The 19,780-nt window shown below is 38.6% G+C and overlaps 1 protein-coding gene across 3 annotated transcripts in view; it reads right to left on the minus strand.

Annotated features, from left to right (window-relative positions):
- LOC133538020 (immunoglobulin-like domain-containing receptor 2) overlaps positions 1–17,872 on the minus strand; it is a 56,096-nt gene extending 38,224 nt beyond the window's left edge. Inside the window, exon 1 of one of the 3 annotated variants that reach the window (XM_061879244.1) lies at positions 17,681–17,872. In XM_061879244.1, coding sequence (XP_061735228.1) covers positions 17,681–17,720 — 40 coding nt within the window. In that variant the 5' untranslated portion in view covers positions 17,721–17,872. The remainder of the gene's footprint in view (positions 1–17,680) is intronic. The other 2 variants (XM_061879245.1, XM_061879246.1) reach the window with 2 other exon arrangements.
- Positions 17,873–19,780: the final 1,908 nt, after the last annotated feature.

Raw genomic sequence — 19,780 nt, forward strand, 5'->3', positions numbered from 1 at the left:
ACTTACCCGTGTAAAAAAAATATCCAAGGAGGGGAACCTTAAACAATGGGTTAGTGTAGCTGACACGGGGTTTAGGCTAAATAATTATTCGTTTAAAGAGTTATCTGGTTTAATGTAGACAGAGCCTAAGTTTAACTCTAGCCAAGAATGCTAAAATAATATCTAAATGGCAGACATTATCAAGGAAATAATGAGACAGCTGCTGGTGCGGTGTTTGATGGAGAAACAGGTTAGAAGTCCACTTGACAAGGTAAATACTAGAGGTGGGAATCTTGTGGCACCTACCGATTTGATTCAATTTCTGGCAACAAACGTGTGTTCCTACTTACGGGAACAAACCGGAGTGTGTTTTCTAATCATGGCAGACTTGGTAACAGGCAACAAAGACGACTATTTTTGGACAAAAGAGGATTCACAACCTTATAGTTTTGGACTTGAAGCTGAATAAGATATCTTTGGGCACATACTGATTCGATTCAATTTCGATTTTTGAGATGATGATTTGATTCAGAATCGATTCTCAATTCAATCTGGTTCTCAAATCCATTTCTGATAAACCTAAACCAATATAATAAACACATAATAAACCTTTTCAAAACATGTTTCTGGATACAAAGCTCTTCTGGGCTACGATTATGAGCATACTTCAAGAGCATTCTTCAAGAGCATTCACGCTTCTAATCGGTTTCAGCAGCTGCGTGCGTTGGCGACATAGAAAGAAAAGAAGAGGGTGAATTCTCTAGTTTCTTCATTAAAGGGGAACTGGACTTTTTGGGGAATTTTCGTTCACAATCTTTATGATAGACATGAACACACATGTCTTTCTTTTCGGGGAGTGGGGGTTTAAAGATGATAAAAAATGCTTAAAAGATGCGGCTAATGGAAGTCATCGTAGTAGCCTTCAAGGCCCTCTAAAACAACTTCAAAACCATCCATCAATGTTTTATATACAGACTCCAAGTCTATATATAATGCAGTAACAGATACGTGCATAACAATATGTAATATGCACAATATTTACCGTATTTTGGTCATTTTAACCATTGCCGTAAGTAATTCCTCTGCACATTGATTTCTGTTTCCACAGCAGCGCACGTCCAACATCTAGCAACAAATGTGTGTTCTACTTCTGGAAACAAACACGAGTGTGTTTTTCTAATCATGGCAGACTTGGTAACAGGTAACGAAGACAACTATTTTTGGACAAAAGAGGATTTACAACTTTATAGTTTTGAACTTGAAGCTGAATAATACACTGAGGCTGAACTGCTGCTTATATAAGCGAGCACAAAGAAAGGGTGAGACATTGATTGAAACTTTTTAGTAGATGGCACAGTTCAGTACATATTCCGTACAATTGACCACTAAATGGTAACACCCGAATAAGTTTTTCATACGCTATCTGGCTAGTAGTGTCCACACAAAACATATAATGTGGAGTAATACTTTACAGATGCTGTAATGATTGTTGATGTTTTTTAGTCAGTACAAATTGACGTTCTTTCGCGGTGTTGTGCATTATAAACTCAAACGCGTTTTGTGTTGTCGTAGAAGCTATCTCTTTCAGTAGTTAGCTTTTACGGCTAGTACTAAAGCGTCCCGATGTGTTACTACGCTAGAAAACGAGTTCCTCAATGTTTGGTCTTAAAATAACAATGTCGCTATAGCTTGGTTATTATACAGGTTACAGAATAAAAATTAAGTATTGTTGACGGCTTTTGAATGCATTTTAAAGTGATTCAGAGGTAGAATTGATTGCTCCCATTAGCTGTATTGCTAGCCACCAAGAACAACCCGATTTTTGAGTCTTTGACTCTCTGAGCGGCGATTATGTGCTGGCCCGCTAGCATCACACAGTGCAACACGTTAACCCATGCAACACATGCAGTAGCAAAAATGGACAAAATGATCACAACACCAAATGCGACAGCAACAGTGTCAGTTAACCCTTTGGAACAAGATGAGCCTATCAACGCTGAGAGGCCAGTTTGCCGGATACAACAAAAATGCACACCCACTTTAAACACAACCAGCCGACAGTCCACACTTCGCGTACGAGTGTAAACAAAACAGCGTAAAATAGTGTCCACTCACAGAAAGTGTGATTAAATACATTGGCAAATACATTCTGCCATTCAATACTGTTGAAAACTATAATTAAAAAAAAATGTTGCAAATCCCCTGCAACCCCAAAAGGGACAAGCGGTAGTAAACGGATGGATGGATGGATGGATGGACATTTGACAGGCATTTGTCATGTTTTCATGTCACATTGGGGTTTTCTCACTCGGAATCTGCCAGACTTAAGTTTTTTTGCATATGACCTGTTAATAGATCTGCTTATACTCTAGTACAGTGGTTCTCAAATGGGGGTACGCTGAAAATTACTCAAATATGTTCGATATTGTTATTATAAGCGCTAAAGCAGACGGATTAAACCATATCAAATTGGATGTGCAATCCACAAAGGAGGTGACAGTATCGTCCAAAACGTCACTCTGACCATAATATTAGAGCAGTCATACCGGAAATACGTAAACAGTGGAAAGAAATGGCGCTGTTTATCATTCACAGTCCTTATGTAAGATAAGAACACATATACTTAGCTTTTTTTATGAATTTTAATCGGAAATAAATATCTAACAATTGAGTCAACTTATGGAGGGTCTTCATTATACTCTCTAAAACAGTGGTTCTCAAATGGGGGTACGCGTACCCCTGGGGGTACTTGAAGGTATGCCAAGGGGTACGTGAGATTTTTCAAAAATATTCTAAAAATAGCAACAATTCAAAAATCCTTTATAAATATATTTATTGAACAATACTTCAACAAACTTTGGATTTAAGTTCATAAACTGTGAAAAGAAATGCAACAATGCAATATTCAGTGTTGACAGCTCAATTTTTTGTGGACATGTTCCATAAATATTAATGTTAAAGATTTATTTTTTTGTGAAGAAATATTTAGAGTTAAGTTCATGAATCCAGACGGATCTCTATTACAATCCCCAAAGAGGGCACTTTAAGTTGATGATTACTTCTATGTGTAGAAATCTTTATTTATAATTGAATCACTTGTTTATTGTTCAAAAAGTTTTTAGTTTTTCTTATATCTTTTTTTCCAAAGAGTTCAAGAAAGACCACAACAAATGAGCAATATTTTGCACTGTTATACAATTGAATAAATCAGAAACTGATTACATTTTACTTCTTTATCTCTTTATTTCAACCAAAAATACTTTGCTCCGATTAGGGGGTACTTGACTTAAAAAAATGTTCACATCACTGAAAAAAGGTTGAGAATCACTGATCTAGTGTGTATATTGTTACTCTGCACTTTTGTTTAAAAAGGTCCTAACTTGATTGTCAGTTAAGTAATGTACAACTGTACCGCTGCCTAAATGTTCAATATTGATAATATTTGTCAACACTTTATTTAGCCATATTATTTGTTTTGGTTGAGTACATTTGAGGACCTACAACCCTCTTCTTAACATGATTATTGCTTTTGGTTGTGATTTTTATTCAAGTTGCTGACAAAGTATATTTTATTTTTATCATTAGTATTTTAATTAACTTGGAGATTTAAAAAGTTGACATTTTAATTACAAATGTATACTATACGAGAAATCCAAGTTTGATGCATTTGAAAGGATATACATGTTACGTTCGGGTTGCATTGCTGCAACGGTTGTGTTCTCCCGGATGCAGAAGGACAAACAGGAAAGCGGCAGGAGCAGTTTGCAGGTAAGAATCTATTTTTAATTCTTACAGGCAGGGCAGAAAATACAAAAACCTCAGAAACAAGTGTAGCCTGGAGCCAAATAAACCAAAACGTCTGCAGGGGCAAATAACGTGAAAGTCTTAGATGATGAAAAAACAGTCAAAGCATAGCAAAAACAAGAAAACAAAAATGTTGTGTAAAGCCAGCATTGACCCAGCATCTAAAGGCTTAGAGACACCAGAATATAAAGGGGAGTGATTTGGGGCAGAAACATGCGAGGACACTTATCAATAAACAAAAGGGAGTTGCAAACAATTAGTTTCCATGGCAACCAAACGTAAATGAAAAAGGAAAGAGGGTAGAGAACGGAAATAGAAATCAAGACATGACCCGGGCAACAAATCATGACAATACATGCATTATTATTATGTATTATCATTACATCACTGGTTAATTTGGGCTCCAAAAATAATGGCAATAATATCGTTTATCGATAATAATTTGTTGGTCAATAAATCGTCGAGCAAAATTTGTTATCGGCCACGGCCTACCATCAAAAATAGTAAATGTTGTAGACAGTTCCCACTAAACACTCCGGCATATCAGACCATGACATGACTTTTGCAACAATAAGATTGTGTTTCTACTGGCCACAAAGAAAAAAGCCTGCTGAAAAAGTTGACATAGAAAAACTCTGAAGTAGCTGGATGTTTCCAGATAACCTTGCAGAACCGGCCTTGAATCAGAAACCGACTTCAAAAACATACACAAAGCTAAAAGTAATGGTATAAATGATACCTCCAAGGAAACGCTTCCAAGGAACACTGAAACGATTCCAGAATAGATGTCACAGCAAACCAAACTAGCAATCTCCAACAAACACAAAATTAGAAAAGAAAATGGTTCGTCATCTATGCCAAATTAGGTAGCTGAAACTGAATCCAAGTAGCCTGTGAAAAATGACAAATTGAAACATATTAAGTGCAGTATTGAAAAGTTCAACAACTTTGTACCACATAATGTATCATGCGGCATTGAAAAAGCTAAAGCGAAACCGAAAAACATAAGTTGGGGAATCAAAGACGGTGATGGGGGCCATTCTAACTAACAAAGCCCAGATTCTCAAATGCTGGGCAAAGTTTTAAGAATAACTCTATTTTGACAAACCTAACCAAAACTTTATTGATGACTCCACTTCTGATGAAATTCAGCCGATCTTAAAAAGTGAGATATCCTTTGCCATCAACAACCTGAAAAGTGGAAAAAGCCCAGGTCTAGATAATATTTGATATCTGAATTAAGACTGGGTGATATATATTATAGTTAATATTTATATTTGTATGTGTACATATTAGAAAGTGATATATGAGACAATACCGCCATATCGGTATCTTTTGATGTACTATTGTTATGGCCATTTGCCCTTCTCTGCGTCTGATGTGCGAAACACAGGGCGTGTTTATGTAGGCTTCTCTGACGCAGAAGGATACAACACAACAAACGCTACGAGTAGAAGCTCCCTCTATTCTAAAAATTAACAAAAACTGCTTTGACACAATCCGCCCGATTGTAGCTGGATGGATGGATGCTTTGACACAGTAACAGCTAATTAATTACTTTTTAAAATTAAACAACACTGTAACTACTTACAACTAAAATAATCTGAGTATGCTCAACACTTGTTATATAGCCATAAAACACTTAGGCAACCACTTTGCAGGTTTTGTTTTAAGATACCAGTGTATATACACCGTATCCGTTGTGGCTTGTGCAGCCCTTTGAGACACTTGTAATTAGGGCCTATATCCATCCATCCATCCATCCATTTCCTGCCGCTTATTCCCTTTTGGGGTGCGGGGGGCGCTGGCGCCTATCTCAGCTACAATCGGGCGGAAGGCGGGGTACACCCTGGACAAGTCGCCACCTCATCGCAGGGCCAACACAGATAGACGGACAACATTCACACTCACATTCACACACTAGGGCCAATTTTTAATGTTGCCAATCAACCTATCCCCAGGTGCATGTATATATATACTTATGATTGATTGATTGATTGATTATGCCATTTGGACTAAAAACACAGAGATGTCAGTTTTGGTCCATATCGCCCACTATTACTCTGAGTACATGAAAACTGGCGGTGAGCCTCGAATCAACGCACTACATCACGTACTCAAATGCACCTTAACAAAAGGAAAAATACCACAACTTTTCAGCAGTTATCGCCCAGTAAAACCTACTAAGGTTTGTTTCCATCCTTTGTAACTGTGCTACTGTGTGGAACAATCCCTTGTAGATCAGTAAAGTGTGTTTAAGTCTCAGTTTAAGTCCAAGCCACGTCTACAAAGTCTTTGTTAGTATCATTTCAACCCAAATCCAAGCAAATCTGTGTGCGTCTTTTCCTATGAGACAAGCTGCTTACCAACCAGGTAGAGCAAATATTAGCCCGGGAATAAATCATTGAAAAGTGCATAGAATTTAACAATCTCATGCCTATAATGTTGATTGACTTTACAAAAGCCTTTAGTATCAAACTTTCCTGCCTATGGAGCCAGCTAGATAAAACATCAATCAACAAAAAATACATAAACCCTCTGAAAAAAAAAAAATCACATAAAAACTCAAAAGCATATATCAAAACAGATATTGGAAACTCGCATTGGGTTATTCTGAAAGGAGTTAAGCAAGGTGATGTTCTTTTTGCGCTCCTGTTCTGCATGGTCATAGCAGCACTTATACTTCAAGTTGAAAACGAATGCCCATCTGGCTTCGAGATCAGTGGCCACACTCTTTCTAATCTGAGCTACGCATATGACATTGCTGTCATATGTAACTCATGTCACGAACTACAAACAGTCCTTCAACTCCATGAAAACTAATATCTCCAATACCAAGTGCATGACAACCGATAAAATCACCACAAACTTTCTTCTTAGCATTAATAACCATCAAATCTCTCAAGTAACCAAAATTGTCTAGCTCGGCCATAAACGCTCCTCCAAAAATTACGAACTGATCGCCGTCCAGCATCGCATTGGTCTAGGGCAAGCAGCTTTTAATAAGAATAAAGCAGTACTGACATCAAAAAGGATATCATATAATCTAAATTTAAATGTCTTCAACGCCTATGTGATACCTGTTGTATTCTATGGATTGGAATGTGTTATCTGGAACTTGACATCCTTGCAAAAACTAGTCAATTTCCAAAATCATATTATGAGATTCATGACAAACAAAAGACTGATCAAACGTGTATTGAAGACCTTCGTTGTGCAACAAAGCTCATTACAATGACATCCACTATAAATCCAAAGCCTTGAAGCTCTACGGTCACGCCAAACGCTCTATTCAAAGTTTGAGCAAAATCTGCCAGGAAGGAATGATAAAAATAAGAAGCAGAGGAAAACAACCAAAACGGTGGAGAGACAACATCTTCCAGGATTGAACAAAACCTGATGTCGCTGAATACTGCAATTTATGAAGACAGATAACATATGTCGATGTGCAATCTGCCAGAGGCGGAGAAAGCGAATGACGATTAATGATTATGGCGTACAGCTTATGAAAACATCGAATTAAAAATCTCAGAAAACTTGTTTTTTTTTTCAAACTGTAAGCCATTATCATCAAAATTATAAGAAATAAAGGCTTGACATATCTCACTTTGCATGTAATGAGTTTATATCAGTGTGGAGACGGGGTGTGGCCTGCGAGCCTGCCGAGGAACATGGTGTGCAAGGACCGGCCTTGAAGACAGCGACAGGTGAGTGGATGGCCCAGGTGGGCCTTGTTATCTAATCACCTGTCGCCTTTATTGGCAGCAGCCGGAACGAGATACGACAGTTGGAGTGGGAGCAAGCGAGAGAGAGACGGACTGAGAAAAAAAGTAAATTTGCTGGAAAGCAAAAGCCTAGCACGACTTATGAAAATAAAACACTGTTGTACCCTGAGATCTGGGCTCTCGTGGCCGGGTGTGGTGGTCCGCAGAACCCACTGGAGGGCAACCTCTACAATCACATATTAGTTTTATATTTGAAGTTGAATTACAGACAATAACTAACTTTTGTGCAGTAACAATTTTTGGGAGTTTCACCTGTAATTGTCTTATGAACTCCAAACCAGTATTATCTCATTTTAAAAAATCAAGTTGGTATATGCAATGGAGTACACTGCTCCAATTATCACCTGCTTCTAACCAAACCCTATCCTCTGCGGTGTAGAGGATATAATAGTTAGAGCAGTAATTCGCAAACTGTAGTACTGGGCTCCATCTAGTACAGGGGTCGGCAACTTAAAATTTAGAAAGAGCCATTTTGCACCAAAAATACAACAACAAAAATTCTGTCTGGAGCCGCAAAAACTTAAAAGCCTTAAATACAATAAGTGTTATAATGAAGGCAACACATTATGTAAGTCTCTACAATACCAATATTAGCTTACTATCAAAATAACTTTAAAAGTCTTATTTAAGTGTAATAATGAAGGCAACACATTATATAAGTGTCAATATTTGCTATATTAGCCTACTATCAAAATGACTATGTGTCGACTGACACAAATCTTTGTTAACAGAAATGTTGAAATTTAATATTTATTCTACACATGTTTACAACATTGGAAAACATTAGCAAAACGGAGGCTACTCAGAGTGTCAGATAACTCCTGGAAATGACTGGCTTAGAATGGCCCAAGGTATAGATGTGTGTCTCCAAAAAAACATCAGGCTGTCTTCTTCTTATTACAGTCTCTGGAAGCTGGGTAAAGTTTGCTGTGGTCTGGAACAATATGGCGCACATCTATCAGAAATGCAGCCAATATTACATAGATAATGTGTCATTAGACATGCAAATATAAGTTAAATACACAGAGGACATAAGTAAAGGAAATTAAATGAGCTCAAATATACCTATAAACGAGGCAGAATGATGCAATTTGTATATACAGATAGCCTAGATAACATGTTAGCATCGATTGGCTTGCAGTCATGCAGTGACCAAATATGCCTGATTAGCACTCCACACACGTCAATAACATCAACAAAGCTCACCTTTGTGCATTCACGCACAGCATAAAACATTTGGTCGACAAAATGAGACAACGGAGTGATATAAAACCCGTCTTTCTGTGGCAGCATCAGGGAAAGTTGTACTTATAAACAAAATACAGTGAGTTCAAGGGCCGCCAAAATTAGTAGGAAAGAACGGTGCTTGCCAAATACTCTCATCAGTGAAGCATGTTTAATATAAACAGTAGGAATGGCTAACAATTAGGAAGTTCTGTGTCATGTTGTTTGTCCCTCTAAAGCAGACCTGAGCAAATCAAGGCCCGGGGGCCACATGCGGCCTGTTAAGCTTTTAAATCTGGCCCGCCGGACATTCCCAAATAATTTTTTTAGATCTGTAAGATGTAAAGTGTAGCTGCCATAATGATGTGTAGTGATGTTTTCTAATGACCGTAAGTCTTGAACTATACGAAGCATTTCAATGGTTGGAATCTGCGCTTTTGGATGATATACCAGTTACCATGGTAATCTAATTAGTTACTAGCACCCAAACGCCTCCCTCGGGAGGTGTTTAGGGCATGTCCGACCGGTAGGAGGCCACGAGGAAGACCCAGGACACGTTGGGAAGACTATCTCTCCCAGCTGGTCTGGGAACGCCTCAGGATCCCCCGGGAGGAGCTGGACAAAGTGGCTGGGGAGAGGGAAGTCTGGGCTTCTCTGCTTAGGCTGCTGCCCCCGCGACCCCACCTCGGATAACCGGAAGAAAATGGTTGAATGGATGGATGGTAATCTAATTAGTTACTATGGTCATCTAAATAGTTACTATGGTAATCTACGTCACAACAGCTCAGATGAGGCAGCAAGCAGTGTGGGCGGGAAGCGTTTCCACAGACACGGAAGAAGATTTTCACAAGAAAGTTCTAAAGCTTAGTGATATATCAGATATATCAGATTGTAGGTGGGTTTATTTTTGTACCCTTCGCGTTCATATTTCACTGGTTGCTGCATTTTTCTTGCGTTACACTTGATTTTAAAATATCTCGATCGAAAGGGGGTGTGACATTATTATTTTGTCAATATTCAGTGTTTTATCGTTCATCGAAAAAAATGAAATTCCATTACGTTTTTTTAAGGCGGTCTGTCATAACATTTTTAGCATTCAATCAGACATTATTGTGAGGTTTTGTATTAATGTCCCTAAAAATAGATATACTGGCCCCCAGACACTTTTTTTTGTAAATGTGGCCCCCGAGTCAAAATATTTGCCCAGGCCTGCTCTAAAGAAACCATTTTAAAACAAAAACAAAATTTTACCCTCATCTTTTTCTATTTCCGTAATTTAAAAAAAAAAAAAAAAGCTCCAGGGAGCCACTACGGCGGCGCTAAAAATCTGCATGCTGCTCTGGAACTGAAGGTTGCAGACCCCCAATTTAGTAGTACGCCAAAGGCGTGGCAGGGAATCTCGGAGCTGCAGTGGTCCCCAGAGGCGTGATGCGCAGGCCCACTTTGTGGACACACCCTGGCATCACCCAACCACTGCCCCGCTGCCTTGTGATTTAGTCTGGGAAGACAAAAGGCTAGGGGAGCACACCCTGAGAGAAAAGCAAAAGCTGGTAGGCGCACCATAGGCGGTCCTCCAACAGACCAGAGCGGACTGTATAGCTCGGTTGGTAGAGCGGCCGTGCCAGCAACTTGAGGGTTGCAGGTTCGATAGCCACTTCCGCCATCCTAAACACTGCTGTTGTGTCCTTGGGCAAGACCTTTTACCCACCTGCTCCCACTGCCACCCACACTGGTTTAAAGGCCTACTGAAATTAGATTTTCTTATTTAAACGGGGATAGCAGGTCCATTCTATGTGTCATACTTGATCATTTCGCGATATTGCCATATTTTTGCTGAAAGGATTTAGTAGAGAACATCCACGATAAAGTTCGCAACTGGAGAAAAGCCCTGCCTCTACCGGAAGTCGCAGACGATGACGTCACATGTTGAGGGCTCCTCATATATTCACATTGATTTTAATGGGAGCCTCCAACAAAAACAGCTATTCCGACCGAGAAAACGATAATTTCCCCATTAATTTGAGCGAGGATGAAAGATTCCTGTTTGAGGATATTGATAGCGACGGACTAGAAAAATTAAAATAAAATAAGTTAAAAAAAAAAAAAACGCGATTGCAATCGTGTTGCATCGAGACGGATTCATATGTTTTTAGAGACATTTACTAGGATAATTCTGGGAAATCCCTTATCTTTCTATTGTGTTGCTAGTGTTTTAGTGAGTTTAACTGTACCTGATAGTCGGAAGTGTACGTCCACGGCCATGTGTTGACGCGCAGCGTCCCGGGGAAGTCGACGGCAGCTGTATGGACGGCACAAGCTCAGCTGATATCCGGTAAGAGGCGACTCTTTAACCACAATTTTATCACCGAAACCTGCTGGTTGACATGTAGTCGGGATCCATGTCCGCTGTGATCCATACTAAAGTTTCACCTCCGGGAATTGTAAACAAGGAAGAATCACCGTGTGTTTGTGTGGCTAAAGGCTAAAGCTTCCCAAATCAGTCTTTCTACTTTGACTTCTCCAATATTAATTGAACAAATTGCAAAAGATTCAGCAACACAGATGTCGAAAATACTGTGTATTTATGCCCTTAAAGCAGACGACTTTTAGCTGTGTGTGTACGCAGCGCTCATTTATAACAGCCCGTGACGTCACGCATACGCGTCATCATTACGCGACGTTTTCAAGAAAAAAGTCCCGGGAAATTTAAAATTGCAATTTAGTAAACTAAAAAGGCCGTATTGGCATGTGTTGCAATGTTAATATTTCATCATTGATATATAAACTATCAGACTGTGTGGTGGGTAGTAGTGAGTTTCAGTAGGCCTTTAAATGTAAAAAAATTAGATATTGGGTTTCACTATGTAAAGCGCTTTGAGTCAATAGAGAAAAAGCGCTATATAAATATAATTCACTTCACTTCACTCCCTCATCGAAAAAGACCTCAATGGCGGAGTGGGCGGATGATGGTCGCATAGAGCTCCACAACGGTCACAAAGGCGCTGCTCGCGGGAGTGTATAAAATAGTCAGGAATTGTCATGGATACGAAGGATTCTGGGTATTTGTTGTGTTGCGTTTATGTTGTGTTACTGTGAGGATGTTCTCCCGAAATGTGTTTGTCATTCTTGTTTGGTGTGGCTTCACAGCGTGGCGCATATCACTAAGAGTGTTAAAATTGTTTATATCACAACCATTAGTGTACTCTGTGTCACCCAGTATGCCTTGCAGTCGTGTGCGGGTGTTTGACCGACAACATGTTGCCAGACTGACAAGCAGATCGTACCTGCTGAAGAAGGCGACAAAGCCAATGGCTTCATAGCACGCCCTAATACTTATTAACTGGGTGACTACCGGGAGTCATTCTAGAGAATGTTTACGTCTCCTATTGTCTTCTTTGCTTTGTGACACGGGTCCTAAATGGCTCTTTGAGTGGTAAAGGGTACCAATCCCTGAACCATGTATAACAATTATTTCAAAATGGTTCAACCGCCACCCGCCCGAATCTAATTAAAATAAATTTTTTCGTCATGTCCCCCGCCCGACCCGCGGTTTATCCGCGGACGAGACCGCAAACCGCGCATCTCTAATAGGAATACTTGTTAAATAAAACCCATGCCTCATTTTTAATGAATACCTGGGCCTACTACGCTACTGTTTTAATGTTGGTCATGATCGTGGTACTTGAAGAGCAACGTCTATTCTGAGGTGGTACTTGGTGAAAAAAGTTTGAGAACCTCTATAGAGAACAATGGCACTAGTTGTAATTTAAATGTAAACACAACATTTTATGCTTTTAAATCAACTGAGCCTTTTTCACAAAGAAACAAACTTCTGGCACGTAGATAACGTGCAGGAGTTTGGTGTGTATTTTAGCGGGGAGGGTTCCGGGGTCAGGAGGGTTAAATTCCAGTGCGTATGCGTGGGAGGCAGGGGGTAGTCATCACAAGGGGGGATAAAGCAGTGGCAGACACTTGTGTGGGTGCTTTCTGCTGTACATCTAGTTGAATTAAGGTGGGGCAGGAAGTTTCTGTAAACACAACTCAAAGGCAGGAAACAACAACAAATGAGGAGTATTTATCGACAAAAAAAGACTGTCTTGATATATGTCCACCATACATTCAGTATCTAAGCACAGGATATGTGAGGATTTTGGGAACAGTAAATCCCTCCAAGTTTCCCCTTTGTTTCATTTGTTATGGGCCGCCCCATTGTTAATAAGCTCCCCCCCCCCTCCCCCAGCCCACCACTTCTCCTGTCCCACTTGAAGACCAGAAAGGAGGGAGGAGCTCCCCCACTTCCGACCAATAGGAAGCCGTATCCAGGCCCCAGCTGAGGGAGAACAGACCAATTGACAGCAAAAGATTTTAACTGTTATATCCTCACGATTACAATCAAGTGTGAGCTGCCATCATTTCAAAGAGACACTTCAAGTATTGTTTACACCAGGTGTGAACCTATTATAATATAGCAGGGCAGTCCGAGGTGCGGCCCTAAGGGCTATTTGCATCGCACGGCATTTTTTTTATTGGCCCTCGGCATGTTCTGAAAGTACAATGAAACAAATTCAACAAAAAAGGACAAAAAGGTTATTTGTAAAAGCTGACAATCAGGTGGTTGTGTTATTTTCAAAATATAACTTCATAGCATATCTACCTCAGATTGGTTTTAGCTTGTTTTATATACAAACTTTGCAGCCTGCAGCTAATTTCTATTAACAATATTGAACAATAAAAAAAACAGCAGAAATAAAAATAATGTAACAACAAAGGGTAGAAATGTTGCTACTACAGTTTTTTCCATTTGCTTACACACAATTGTACTAACTGTGTGTGTTTTTTTCAAAACATATACACACTTTCCAAACACCACATTCAGTTTTCTTAATTCCTAGATCATTTGTAAAATGACACACTTTTGGTCAAAACATATAACATATATTCATCAAATTAAAGCAAGCATTTGTAACAATGCAGTTTATTTTCATCTCACTCACACAGACTTCAAATGATAAGACACTATTGGAGTGAGTTACCCTGAACAGTGATATATACAAAACACATTTGTAGAAAAGCCTATTTTACTGTAAGAAATCAAATGTTTGGGGCATGATGAATGATAGTAATCGCCATTGTTTAATTTGAAGTGGGCCTATACATAAGGACCTAAGAATAAGTAAAAATATCCTGTAATCTTTTCAAGAAGCGCTCAACAATGATGCTGCAAACTGAAAATATGTATTTTTACCAGTCAGGTAAAGTAACATATCACAGTAGTCAACAATGATGTGCAGTAAAAATTAAAATCTGAGACAGATAAAAAGGTTTGAATAAATCTGGAGATAAACAAAAATGACAGCATAGAGTATAGGCTACATGTGCAGACTTTGGCAACAGCAAATTGATGAAAGAACGTACTCAAAAGCCTTAGTTACTGATTCTAATCATCATCTGCCCGTATGGCTGGATCAGGCCATAGTTTCTCATCCACATCACTTGTGCAAGATGGGAAGGTGTGTGTAAAGCACTGTGTGTAATTTTTCGCAAAAACCTTGAAGCAGAGTCTATGCCTAATGTTAGGCAAATCTGCACAGTGGTTTTGCTTACTGTGTGTAGTAGAGATGCGCGGTTTGCGGTCTCATCCGCGGAGTCCGCGGATAAACCGCGGGGCGGGCGGGTGACATGACGAAAAAATAGATTTTAATTAGATTCGGGCGGGTGGCGGTTGAACCATCCGGAAATATTTGATATACATGGTTCTGGGATCGGTATCCTTTGCTATTCAAAGAGCCATTTAAGACCCATGTCACAAAGCGAAGAAGACAATAGGAGACGCTAATATTCTCTAGAATGACTGCCGGCAGTCACCCAGATAATAAGTATTAGGGCGTGCTATGAAGCCATTAGCTTTGTCGCCTTCTACAGTATGTACGATCTGCTTGTCATTCAAGCATCATGTTGTGTGTGGCTTCCGCGGCAACACGCACACGACTGCAAGGCATACTGGGTGACACAGAGTACACTAATGGTTGTGATATAAACAATTTTAACACTCTTAGTAATATGCGCCACGCTGTGAAGCCACACCAAACAAGATTGACAAACACATTTCGGGAGAACATCCTCCCAGTAACACAACATAAACGCAATACAATAAATACCCACAATCCTTTGTATCCATGACACTCCTGACTATTTGATACACGCCAATTGCATATTCGCGAGAACGTTAGCGGCTCCAATTGTCTTCATTACTCTGTGAAACGGGTTTAAATAGCTCTGTGAGTGGTAAAGGTGGCCGACTTCTGATGTATTTCAGCGGGCGGGTGGCGGGCGGTTGCGGTTCTGATAAAATGTTGGTTCGGGTGTACGGCGGGTGGATGACGACTTTGGTGATGCGGTTGCGGATGATATAATTGCCTATCCGCGCATCTCTAGTGTGTAGACTTTGTTGACTGTGTAAAAAATTTAAATTTAGTGTGCAAGCAATTGAAAAAAACTGTATTATGACTAATATTATGCGTTGTTACTTATATTACAAAGCTTGTATTGTCTTTAAAAATACTGCATATATTTATTTTTGTTTGCGCATCCCTGCAACATAGTCAACATTCTAATTTAAACCGCCAGATGTGTTCCACGGCAAAAAAAAGGGGAAAGAGTACAAGCAACATGTTTCCTGTCAGTCTTTTCCTCTTCCAGGCAGTCAACATTTCCTGCGTTTACTATGTTGAGCATTCCTAAATATTGACTCACTCCTTCAATAAAAAGTTAGTAAGACTCGACTTCTTTTTTACATTTCAATAACAGGTGTGTCATTTCAAAGAAAAGGCTTTTTGTGGTCCATTTTTTGTTTTAAAGATACAAATTGCATCAGCAACATGTGCACTATATTGCACTGATTTCTGTCATATTCATGGTAAATGTGCGCATTACTATGTCAACTAATGGATAGTTCTAATGCAGGGATGACAGACTTGGTTTTATTGTGGCCCTGTAATGTGAATATATATCAAAATGTGCAAAGGCTACTGTTTGATTATTATGCCTTAAAAACAGATCGGTGGATAACTTGTGTTGAAATAGCAAATCAGGGAAACATGCAGATATTTATGTATTTATTTTTGAGAACCCAAATTGCTTGGAACATCTTGTTGCATGATCAGTTATATTAAAGTGTAAAACATATGCAACTGCATGCAAAACAAATAAATTTAGCCAGAAAATGTTTTATAATTTCCAGCCTTTTGCACGCTACATAAATGATGTTGCGGGGGCCATTTTAATTGATGTGGCGATGCAGAGGTCGCCCATGGGCCTTGAGTATGACTCGTGTGTTCTATTGTCGTTGTATAAAAAAAGTATTAAAAAAATAAAATGATAAAAAAAAAATCACAAAACGTGAGTACTGTGCAATTCACGCCAAGCTAAATGCAATCAATACTTTATCATACCATTATTATTATTATTCTTATTTATTTATAATTAAATTCATTGTTTACATGTTTGACAAATTTTGCTAAGAACGTTTTTTACTACATTAGATAACATTTTTATATTGAGATATTCCTAATATGCTTGCTAATTTATATTCCTTTTTTTTAATCCACACAATGTATTTATTTATGTGTACTTTATACATCTTTTTGTGGTATCTTTAGTACAATCACCCCGTGAAATTTTTTTTTTATTCAAGTACCCCCTAATCAGAGCAAAGCATTTTTGGTTGAAAAAAAGAGATAAAGTAAAATACAGCACTATGTCATCAGTTTATGATTTATTAAATTGTATAACAGTGCAAAATATTGCTCATTTGTAGTGGTCTTTCTTGAACTATTTGGAAAAAAAAATATGAAAATAACTAAAAACTTGTTGAAGAATAAACAAGTGATTCAATTATAAATAAATATTTCTACACATAGAAGCTCGACATCCATTGTTTTCAGTCCCCTAGGGCGTGGGGGATACCCACACATGCGGTCCTCTCCAAGGTTTCTCATAGTCATCATTGTCACTGTCACCGACGTCCCACTGGGGTGAGTTTTCCCTGCCCTTATGTGGGCTCTACCGAGGATGTCGTTGTGGTTTGTGCAGCCCTTTGAGACACTAGTGATTTAGGGCTATAAAAATAAACATTGATTGATTGATTGAAGTAATCATCAACTTAAAGTACCCTCTTTGGGGATTGTAATAGAGATCCATCTGGATTCATGAACTTAATTCGAAACATTTCTTCACGAATAAAATTAATCTTTTAACATCAATATTAATGGAACATGTCCACAAAAAAATCGAGCTGTCAACACTGAATATTGCATTGTTCCATTTTTATTCACAGTTTATGCACTTACATTCATATTTCGTTGAAGTACTATTCAACGAATAAATTAAAAAATGATTTTTGAATTGTTGATATTTTTAGAATATTTAAAAAAAATCTCACGTACCCTTGGGATACCTTCAAGTACCCCCAGGGGTACGCGTACCCCCCTTTTGAAAACCACTGTGCTATTGTAAAATTATTATTTAAGTACATAATGATTGCACCTAATTTGTGCCACCCCAATCAGCATTTCATTGTATAGTATTTATTTATTGTTATTTTATTATATTTTGAAGTAGTTTAATACAGAATGACGTCATTGAAGGCGCTTTATTACGTCACACGCAACTCTTAAACTATGTGAGACTCTTTATGATGCTAAAGTATGCATTAAATATGGGTAATAAAAACTTTGATATGAGAAGAGTGAGTTAAAAAGCAAAGTTTTAAAGAAAAGCATCGTGTGGTAGTGAAGAGGTTAACAAACGGTTACTTCAACCTGTTGCGATGCAGCTCGGGCGAAGTCATTTCAGTGAACAATAACAAAAAAAACGACGACCACACTTACCAAAAGCTGCCACCAGAAGAGCCAGGCTATAAAAGTTCATTATTTAAACCCGCTTTGACGGTCAGGAGCAGTTAGTTGGCATGTTTTCCCTCTTTGTCGGTAGACTTGAGTGAAGGAGGTCTCCCGAGCTAAGTAACCAACTAACGGGACTGTACCACTTCTACACAGGAGGGGGGACCTCATTATTCTTTCAGAATAATACCACCACAATGGTTAAAAAAAAAAGAAGCTAATCTTTTTGACTCGTTTCTTCGGTTAGGTCCTTTAATAGTTAAAAGTAAGTACGTTGTCTAAAAAAATGTGTTTAAAAATGCCTTGTGTCTGTACTCTGTAGCTTCAATACTAAATAGCTGTTTGTCCACACCTGCTACCTCAAAATTAAGAATGAACTATAGTGTTTTTAATACATTTTTTCATTAGGAGTGTAAATCTTAGTTCACCAAACAATTCGATCCGCCCCTGTCAGGCTTGGGCTGTGGATGTTTGTGCTTCCTCGATGCAAGGATGATGTGGGACGAGTCAGGCATGAATGTAAGTACATGGTTTATGTAATAAACAAATAAACAACAAAAAGCGCTCACAATGGAGGAAGAAACTTGGCTAAACAGTACAAACGTGAAAAAAAACACCTGCTCGTTGGCATGAAAGACAATTTAACAATAAACTTAAACAGCACGATGGCAAGACTAAAGACATGAAACAAAAGAGTGCACTGTGCCATAAATACATAAACTTACACGGCAAGGAACTGTGGACGGAGACGTGAAAGTTTGAACAGCATGGTTAGGGTGCGTGCGAGTGTGAGGATCCCAGGACGAAGACAAGAAAAAGAGTGACTTAAATAGCTGTGATGATTAGTGAAAACAGGTGAGGCTGAGAACAAGGACGTGACAGGTGAAAACTAATGAGGTTAGCATGGAAACAAACTCTGATTGTCCAAAATCAAAAACATAACATGACAAAACAAAACATGATCCATATGTGTGACAGCCCCAATTCCGATTCCTGGGGTGACGATTGAATTCAGAACAGATTAGGGTTGTACAGTATACCGGTATTAGTATAGTATAGATCGCAAAAAAGCCGCTGCCTGACCAGGGCTCAGAAAATCTGCAAAGACTCGTCCCACCCCCACCAAAGATTGTTTTCACTGCTGGACTCTAGACAGAGGTTCCGCAGCCTCCGAAGCAGAACCTCCAGGTTCTGTAACAGCTTCTTCCCTCAGGACGTAAGACTCTTGAACGCATCATAACTAAATTATCCCCTCAACTCCCACCAAAATGGATTAACTCGCTGGAATAAAAAATACAATATAACATACATCCATAAACGTGGACACATGTGAAAAAGTGCAATATATTTATCTGTACCGTAATCCATCCATCCATCAATTTTCTACCCCTTATTCCCCTTTGGGGTCGCGGGGGGCGCTGGCGCCTATCTCAGCTACAATCGGGCTTAAGGCGGTGTACAACCTGGACAAGTCGCCACCTCATCGCAGGTACAGTAATTTATTTATTTATATATATTTATTTTATTTTATATATATTTCTATATATTTCTATATATTTCTATATTATTTTATATATTTATTTAATTATATATGCAGATTATTGCTTTTTTTTTATCCTGCACTACCATGAGCTTATGCAACGAAATTTCGTTCTTATCTGTGCTGTAAAGTTCAAATTTGAATGACAATAAAAAGGAAGTCTCAGTCTAAGTCTAAGTCTAAGTACCGCGATACTAATGATTCATATTAGATACTATACCGCCTTTGAAAAGTACCGGTCCACAATATAAACAAATGCCATTGGTGGATCGACACTTGACATCCACTGAATGATACCAAGTACAGGAGTGTATCTTGTCGATACTACTATTATTACGTCAATATTTTTTGGCGTCAAAACATCTTTCATTTTGAAAAAATATATATTATGTTTATAAACTCAGAAAATATGTCCCTGGACACATGAGGACTTTGAATATGACCAATGTATGATCCTGTAACGACTTGGTATCGGATTGATACCCAAACCTGTGGTATCGTCCAAAACTAATGTTAAGTATCAAACAATAGAAAAATAAGGGATTATT

The sequence above is a fragment of the Nerophis ophidion genome, linkage group LG19 (genome assembly GCF_033978795.1).
Source record: "Nerophis ophidion isolate RoL-2023_Sa linkage group LG19, RoL_Noph_v1.0, whole genome shotgun sequence".
Taxonomy (NCBI): Eukaryota; Metazoa; Chordata; class Actinopteri; order Syngnathiformes; family Syngnathidae; genus Nerophis; species Nerophis ophidion.